This window comes from Jatropha curcas, chromosome 9 (assembly GCF_041381405.1).
Source record: "Jatropha curcas cultivar XTBG-Jc1 chromosome 9, XTBG_Jcur_1.0, whole genome shotgun sequence".
NCBI lineage: Eukaryota > Viridiplantae > Streptophyta > Magnoliopsida > Malpighiales > Euphorbiaceae > Jatropha > Jatropha curcas.
This window is the reverse complement of record NC_143159.1, coordinates 25,677,538-25,686,826: the sequence shown is the minus strand read 5'-3', so window position 1 is coordinate 25,686,826 and position 9,289 is coordinate 25,677,538. Positions and strand designations below refer to the sequence as shown.

Below are 9,289 nucleotides of genomic sequence, written 5' to 3'. Positions count from 1 at the left end.
TAAAATAGAATATTATAAACTTGGATTAATGGAATGGATTTCACCATAAATACATAACCAAAAGATGAAAAATGTAAATTAAAAGAAAAAAAAAACAGAAAATCATTAAGGATATAATTAAATTTAAAAAGAAAATGGGCTAATGTTGGTCCAATACTCCTATTTGGTGACTTGGGCAATCATATTGCTTATTGAGGTAGATTGCTCCTTTGCCATCTCCACTAATGAATCCTGCATTTAAAACTCAAAAACAATTAATAAAAATTAATTATATCTCTCAAACCATAATTATTATAATTGAGAAAATTAATTATACATACATGTGCCGTCATTAATCGAATTACTGTTCTCTTGCTTGATTCTTGAAGCTCTCCAGCAATCACAATCTCGTCCAAGATATAATAAGCCTGCAGCTAAGTTACATTTTATATGAGAATTTTATTATTATTATTATTATTATTTATACACGTATTTTTACGCTCAGATTGAGAGTAATATTCAAATAAAATCTGAAGTTTATATTCAGATGAAATCTTTTAACCTAAATTTCTCTAACGATTTATGAGAATTTGTTTTTCTTTAACAATTTGAAAAGCAATTAATGTATATATGTAATCAAAGTATACCTTGTGAAAATTGAAGATCAAATCCAATTCACAAACCTAATATGAAATAAAGAAAAAAAAAACAAAAATCAGTTTAATTAAAACATTATAATAAATAAAATAAAATAATAATTTCAAGAATAAGAATAATTACACTGCCAAAATAACGATCCAATATCTCAACATAATGATGGATAATATCAAGAACCTCTAATTCATTATCCTTTTGATCAATGCACATGCAGAAATACAAGCCGGCATACCTGCTCAACATACAATTTTGTTTTTTAAATTATAAATAAAAATTTCAAGAAAAAATAAATTCTTTTTTTAATTTTTTTTTAAATACCTACTGTTAGAAACTTGCATGGATATATTGAAATAGAGAAAATAAAAAATGAAAAGAAGATAGTTGAAGACTTATGATAAAACCTTCTGTAAACGACTTTTAGTCCTCTCCATTCCACAAAGTTACAGAGTCTTGGACCGCGATTCAGTACTATGCCACTCAGCTCACGGATTACCTTTGCAAAATTTTTCAATCATAAGCTTTGAACAACTACATATATATATATATATATATATATATATATATATAAAATAAAAAAATATCTATGTATGCTAATTGGAAACCATTTGCTATAGTTAATCCTATTATCCAATATTTAAATATTTATAATCCAAATTGGTAAAAGTATAATCATAAAACATTTTGGGATTTACGCTAAGAATGATGACTATTAATAAGATGAAAAGATAATGGAGCAAAAGAGAAAATTAATCATAAATAATTGAAGATTTTATGATAATGAGCAGTCATGAACTTTAAAATGAGATTAATTTTGTATTGAAAAAGGGTATAGGAATACTAGTGGGAAATCTTTTGACACGATTAAATATATATTTTGAGATGATCACAAAAAAAAAAAAAAAAAAAAAAAGGAAATAGTACCTTGGATCTTTCTTTTTGTGAATAAGGGGAATACCATTTGGTTAATCTTACTTTTCCTTGGCGACTAATAAGAAGAACAAAGTGAATCTGAAATAAAAGCTCAAAATCATCAAATCCCCTTTTTTTTTTTTTTTTTTTTTTGAGAAATAAATCCCTTGTTTCTATGGAACAAAGTAGAAGTAAACTCTAATTAATGTTGATTCTATATTTATAAAAGAAAGTTAAAGAAGAAAAGTCTAGACATATACCATTGCTGGAAATGAAGAACTTGCAAGATCTTTTATGTTTATTCCCTTTCTTTTGTTGATGTTGTGAGTTTCACTTTAGAAAGAAAGAGTACTAGTGAAATTACTCAATGGCGCTTTTCATGCATGAGTTTTAACAAGTCTTCCTATGTTTTCTCAACAAAGTTTGAAACTTTTGAAGGCACAATTAGCCTCATTCAATTATTTATTTATTTATATGGACACTCAATGGATCAAAGTAATATTCCGGATAAAATAACAGAGATGACTCAAATTCAAAACCTCACACTTCTCACAAAAGTGAGAAACCAACCACTAAACTTGGTTGACGATTGTTTTTTAACCTTAAAAAAGAAAAATGAGAGTGAGGAAGCAAATGAATAGGCTTACGTACCACATCTTAAACCCAAAACCTTAAGACAATGGGCTTATGGGTCCTTCCTACCTATATACTACTCATGGAAAATGAAAACTATTCATCCCATAACAGGTTTGTGAATATGTAGTTGTCTGATAATAATCAAGAAATATTCGCCTTTCTACTGAACAGGGTGTATTAAACTCATAATTCATTAGGTACTTTTTATGAATGTTAACTAAGTATCGTAAATAAATTGTTCTCGGCTCTTCAAGCATTTAATTACCAGAGTCATTCTTTGATAAATGATCACTCTACGTTAAGACTCAATAGAATTTGATCAATTCTGCTTTTTGTTGTTAAGGTGTAGAATTAAACCAAATTATCAAAATTTCTTTTCAATTTGGATTTTTTTCTCAATTACACTCATACTTTTGACTATTCAGTAGGTTTATCACATTTTAGGTAATTAGTTTTATAATAATTGCACAATAATTTATTATCAACAAAGGAAATTTATAAATAAATAATTTTTTATTACATGAAAGTGAATTATCAACTAATTTTAGAGCTTCATATAATTTTATCTCTAAAAAGAACTTTGGATTTTGATTTATTCTGATGGACTCAAATAACGTTATGGACTATGCAACAGGAGTAGCACTTCCTTTAATTCATTAAATTAGCAAAAATTCTTATAATAGAAAAGACTTAAACTTAAGACTTCTCACTCTTTATATTAATAATGAGACTGATTAGAATACACTTGATTAGAAAAAAAAAATATATTGAATTTACTTTCGCAGTAAAATTATATTAGAGTAAGAGATTCACAAATGATAAAAGAAAACTAATTTGTGTATTGATTACAACTAAAATTAACTTGCAAATAAAATGAATTTAAACTAATTTGTGTATTGATTACAACTAAAATTAACTTGCAAATAAAATGAATTTCATATTCGATTCATTATGTGTAAATGAATTTTTGTGTTTGAATCAATAATAGAATCTATTTTAAATATTTAACTTACTAGTTTATCTCAGTAATTCATTAGTTTTACTCACTTATATTCATTGTAAGTTAAAAAAAAAATTGTAAATTCTATTAATTTTGGTATAAACCACCGGTATCTAGATCCTATGACCACCTAATCCAGCTCAAGGCTTACCAAAAATTATAATTTTGATAAATTTTAATAAAGAATTACCAATTCCACAATATTAAAAATAGGCTCAATCATAAATTCACCCCAATACTTTTTACGAAAAACCTTACGGCACTCTCAACTTTTACTTTGACCTATTGAACACTTAAACTTATAAAATTGCACCTATCAAACACTTTAATTGATCTACAGAACATTTCAACTTATAAAATCATATCAATTAAACACTTACTGGATAGTCAAAAAATATGAAAATTATTGTTTCAAAAGTTGTATTAACAACATATCAAATCAATATTTTGTATATGAAAATCAAAAATCTTAAAATTTTGTTTTTAGCGTGACGAGGGGTGAGATTTTTGAAAAAAGAGAAATTGAGGGTACCACAAGGTCAATTTTAAAGTTCATAGTACCATAATATTTTTTTTATTAAAAAACTTCAGGGGTTAAATTATATATTAATCCATTAAAAATATATAATTTGAAATGTATTTTGATTTATACCCAGCAGCCTCCTAGGACACAAGTTTGTTTTGCTCTTAAGATGAACTATATCCAATTTCTTGGAATGTCCTATCATTACTAAAAAAAGTTTATAACACCCTCACTCAAGGAAAGAAGGAGACCAATGATAGAGTGAAAAAAAAAGCCAAAAATACCAAGAGCAAGATTTATATTGCTCTAATAATCAAACATGCTTTCATCTCTCTAACATTTTGTCAAGCACTTTTATAGCAATAAGCATGACAATTGGGATTACAGTTGCCTAGATCGGATTTACAGGCACATTCATAGACTAAACCAATAAAATCAAATATTTTTTAAATATCATTTTCATTTTATTTTTTTTATTCCAATATATGATGAGAAATATTCTTGTTTCAATAAAATTTTATTTTTTATTATTTTGATTCATGAATGGACTCATAAATTTGATGTAGGCAAGTCAATCCAAAACATTGCCTAATGAATATGATAATTATAATAAAAAAAATAGACCTCTTATTACTCAAATCAACACTACAAGAATATACGAGTTCTTGTTGTGTCCAACATTAAATAACTCGTGACAATCCCATCATAAAGCTAACATTTTGTTAAAAAATAATAATACTTGTTAATAACTTTGTTAAGTTTTTTAGTGTTCAGTATATGTACGGCTTGGCAATAGATTCAGATTTAAATCTTCCTCCCCAATACTCCTGTTAATAATTATATTCCAATATTTTAATTAAATTTTAAATATTTAATCACCCAATTTTAAAATATTATTCTAAGCATTGAATTTGGTTAAATTCCTTAAACCAATGGAATTAAAATCATTGATTCAGTCCGATTTGACTAAATTTTTTAACATTTATTTCAATTTTGAATTAAGAAAAAATTTTTTGGATTTAATTTAATTTTTATTATATAGAAATTAGAAAACTTAAAAATAAAATCATGTCTTACTTAAGAATTTAGTTTATTTAGTTTGTCCGAATTCAATTGAAATCCCAAATAAACTCTATTTTAGGTTAAATAAAGTGCTACATGGTTGGATAGTAGAAATATATTGAATTTTCTAGCTGAATTTTATTTGCAAAATCCAAGCTGCGAGCATTATTCAGTCAATTTGAGTAACATTCTTTTTTAAGAAAAATCAAACTAGATTTTTATTAATTAAAAACTGTATATAGATATGAGATATAGATCAATATGTTTCTATATTTTTGTATAGGAAGCCTAATAATAAATCACTTATACAAAGAATAAAAAAACACAATCTTGATTTAAAGTATCTCATCGAGTTGACAGAGCATAATATTTGGGCTATAAGCAATTGCTTGCTCCACTTGGTGGCTGCTATTCATAGCCACTGTTTGACTCCATAGTCTTTCTACAAGTCCGAGCTGATTACCTTTAAATTTTTTTCCTTTTTCCTTCTATTGGAGAGAAGATCTGCACTTCTTTCTGCATAACTATTAAAATAATAAAAGACGCAACCATAATAGTCATAACAATAACTCAAAATTAAATCTGAGGACAAAATCTCAATATATGGGCAACAATAAACCCCAATATGTGGGCTACAATAAGGCAGATCTGTAAACAGATCTGAGAATTATTTGCAAAAAAACTAAACAAAAAAAAAAAGAAATGGGTGACTATCGGTGGCCGATGGTGGGAGAAAGAGGAAAAATGTTATAGGTTCTCAGAGAAAGAGGGAGAATATGTGATGCCATTAAGTCATCTTAACTCAAGTTTAGTTGTGGATTTCTTTTTTTAAAATTAATTTGAGTAAAATTTTTAATCGAACTGAATTAGTCAATTTATTTTTACTTAATCAAATTAATCATTTAACTAAATTTTATTGAACCATTTGGCCGAATTAATTTTAGTTATTAATCGACTGAAGTTAAAGAAAACAAAAACCTATTTAACTAATCGCAATTTATTAACCTGAACTTATTTATGATAACTTATTTAAGATACAAATTTGATTAAGACTAAAATCTATTTAATTTTATTATTTGTTTAATTAGAATAATGTAGTTTTTTGTGTCAGCTAATTTGATTTTTGTTTGATTAATTTCTAAGCGAATCTTTAATTGATAATCAGAAATTCAATTTTTCTTTAATCAAATTATTAATCAAATATTTATTCACTAAATTGAATTAATAAAATTGACTGAATTAATCTATTAATCAAATTTTAAAATTGAAAATGAATTTTTAATCTGATACCACCTTATCTGCCCTTATGTCCCCACCTTTCGGTATTTGATCTACAGCAAATCCCTTAATATTAAGAGTTTGAAATGGATTCCAACCACTTGCCTTATCCGCTCCCGGTTCACCGTACACGGCTTTCCTATCCTTGGTTGACCAACGAGCGTCTGTGGAAGTAACAGTCCGACTATTCGCCCTCATCCAAGCACCATATGCGAACTGTTCCTTAGCAATCCTTGGTGTCAAGAACAATTTGTGACAATACCGGTCAGAATGTCCAAGCAGTCCATAGAAAAAATAAAATTTAAATAGTCGCTTAGATAAGGGGAAAGAGAAGGTGCGGAGTACCGTGAATGGAAGAGACGTTATGGAGGTAGAACATATAGAAAGTAATAATGATCCGGATGGCTTAATTATCGCGGATCATAAAAGAAGACGTCAGGATCTTGATGGGTCAATTGTTGTTTTTGATAACCAGGAGTGTGATGAGCCAAAAAACAAACATGGGGCGAGCCTCGGTTCCCAGGCCTGCCAGTCGTCATGAGTTCCTTGTCTTGGAACTGTCATGGGCTTGGGAACCCACGAACAGTTTCTGAACTAATAGAGCTGGTTCAGCTAAAGAGACCCAATCTGGTTTTTCTGATGGAAACAAAATACGGCTTTGTTAAGTTGGATCGTATAAAGCAGCGTCTGGGTTTTGAGGGTTTATTTGTTGTTGGCCCAGAAGGCATGAGGGGTGGGTTAGCCCTAATGTGCAAGGAGGGACGTATGTGTTCTTTTCTCGGTTATAGTCAAAACTTTATTGACGTCCAGGTGCATGTTCCTGGTATCCCTCAGTTCCGTTTCACTGGTTTTTATGGATGTCCGAAGCATAGTAGACGGCGGCATTCATGGAATATGCTTTTGGCTTTAAAGCGGAGGTCGACACTTCGGTGGTGTATCGCAGGTGATTTCAATGACATACTGTCGTCTTATGGTGATAAGCCGGGACATATTCACCAAACTGACTGGTTAATTAATGGGTTAGGAGGACGGTGGAGGACTGTGGTTTACATGATATTGGCTATATTGGCCACAGATATACATGGGAACGTGGTAGGGGCACACTGGAGTGGGTACAGGAGCGGCTCGATTGGGCTTTAGTGTCTGCACATTGGCATGATTCTTTTCGGGATGCAAAGTTGTATAATCTTCAAGTTGTACACAACGATCACATGGCTATTTATCTCTCACTTGGTGTTATGACCTTTCACTATGCCCCTAGAGTATTTCGATTTCGAAAACTCTTGGTTGAAAGAAGTTGATGTCACGAACGCAGTGCAAGAAGCATGGAATATTAGCCAGAATGATAGTCTTGTAGTACGGTTGTTATTTGGAGCAGTGAGGTCAGAAGAAAAAGAGGCAGTTCACAGAAAAATTGAAATGCAGTAGGCGGCAGATGGCAAGGTACCGTAACAGCACTAGCCCAAATACATGCAGTAGTTTTGGCTTGCTAAAGAAGCTTATATGCAGATTCTGCACCAAAGAGACCTTTATTAGTGCCAGCGTGGAAAGCAGAATTAGTAACAAGGGGGAGATAGAAATACTCGTTTTTTTCATGTGATGGCCTCTTCACGACGTAAGAAGAATTTGATATAGCAGCTGTAAGGGTGATAATGGCGAGTGGGTTTCATGGGATAATGGTTTAGGGGAGTTACTTGTGAATTTTTATTCAGATTTATTTTGTTCCACGCAAGGTGACATGGATAATATTCTGGAAACGGTTCACACCCGGCTTACAGATGATATGAAGGATATGCTTGATCGCCCTTTTAGACCTGATGAAGTTAAGGGTGCTGTGTTTAGTATGCACTCCGATAAGGCTCTGGGACCAGATGGATTGAACCCAGGCTTTTTCAGATCTTTTTGGTCAATTATCAGTACTGATATTACTGATGCTATTTTACATTCCCTTAATTCTAATGGTCCAACACCTAGCAGTAATGAAACCAACATTATCTTAATTCCAAAAAAATAAAGGAGCCTGAGTTGGTTTCTGATCTTCGACCAATATCATTATGTAATGTTACTGACCGGATCGCGTCTAAGGTCCTAGCTAACTGATTACGGTTATGCTTGCACTCTGTAGTTTCTCCTGCGCAAAGTGCCTTTATACCAGGTCGGTATATTACTGACAATGTCATGATTGCGTTTGAAGTGCATCATTTTATGAAGCGTAAAAGGCAAAAAAAGGAAACGTGGGTTGCTTTCAAAACGGATATATGAGTAAAGCCTATGACAGAGTTGAGTGGTTATTTCTGGCTGCCATGATGGAGAAAATGGGTTTTAGTGAAGCTTGGATATCGAAGATTATGAAGATGGTGTCTACAGTGTCTTATCATATTTGTCATGCAGGTCGGCGATTTGGTCCTGTTATTCCCACCCGAGGCTTGCGGCAAGGCGATGCATTGTCACTATATCTCTTCCTTATAATTGCAAAGGGATGTGTGGATGGCGACATCAGTGGGGTGGTGGGCTTCAGTTAATAGCGTTGCAGATTGGTTTGAGATTGTCATGACCCATTGTATTTCTAGTCAGTTGGAGGAAGCTTGCATTACGGCATGGCATTTATGGAATGCGCAAAACAAGCTGCTTTGGGAACAACAAACAACTGATGCGCATAGTCTAGTTCGGGCAGCGCAATGTTTTCTTTATGCATAGCAAGCTGCGAACGAGGGTACTGGTAGCATTCAGTCATCGACAACAAATAACCAGCTGAGAAGTTGGGAACCATCGGTGGACGGGTTAAAGTGTAATGTTGATGCGAGTTTCAACTTGTCTGACGGTATAGCGGGAGTAGGTTGGCTGGTCAGGGATAATTGTGGTCGTTGTGTTGGTGGCAAGTTCCAGAGGTTGGGTCGGGTTGCAGGGTCATGAAGATTAAAGCAGCCAGTATAAAGTTAAATTCATTTATGAAAGAAGAGCCCACTTGAAAGCTACCTCTGTGTTCTTTTTATTTCTCTCTTGGTTCTGTTCAAGCTATTATGATTACTTATACATAATTAGTCACAGTCCTAACAGATGAGGAGTGTGCGTTAGTAGAGCTATTCTAACGGGAGTTAGGAGAGCTATTCTAACAGGATTACAATACAAAATGCAAATAGTTGCTGACACATCACATATCCGTTATACCCCCCCTCAAGCTGGAGTTGGTGAGAAATCAACTAACCCAAGCTTGAGAACAAAATCACGATATGAATAAGATGGCA

The 9,289-nt window shown here is 31.8% G+C and overlaps 1 protein-coding gene across 2 annotated transcripts; it reads right to left on the bottom strand.

Moving 5' to 3' along the window:
- LOC105640558 (AP-1 complex subunit sigma-1) lies at nucleotides 1-1,952 on the bottom strand. Of its 2 annotated transcripts, none has more exons than XM_089726098.1 (7): nucleotides 1,806-1,952; nucleotides 1,558-1,644; nucleotides 1,038-1,129; nucleotides 760-868; nucleotides 627-662; nucleotides 321-407; nucleotides 1-231 (listed from the first exon to the last, which is right to left on the bottom strand). In XM_089726098.1, exons 1-7 carry the CDS (start codon nucleotides 1,806-1,808, stop codon nucleotides 160-162), a joined length of 486 nt encoding a protein of 161 aa, XP_089582224.1. In that variant the 5' UTR covers nucleotides 1,809-1,952; the 3' UTR covers nucleotides 1-159. The 2 variants fall into 2 exon arrangements, with proteins under 2 accessions (XP_089582224.1, XP_089582225.1); XM_089726099.1 differs by having other exon boundaries at nucleotides 814-868.
- Nucleotides 1,953-9,289: the final 7,337 nt, after the last annotated feature.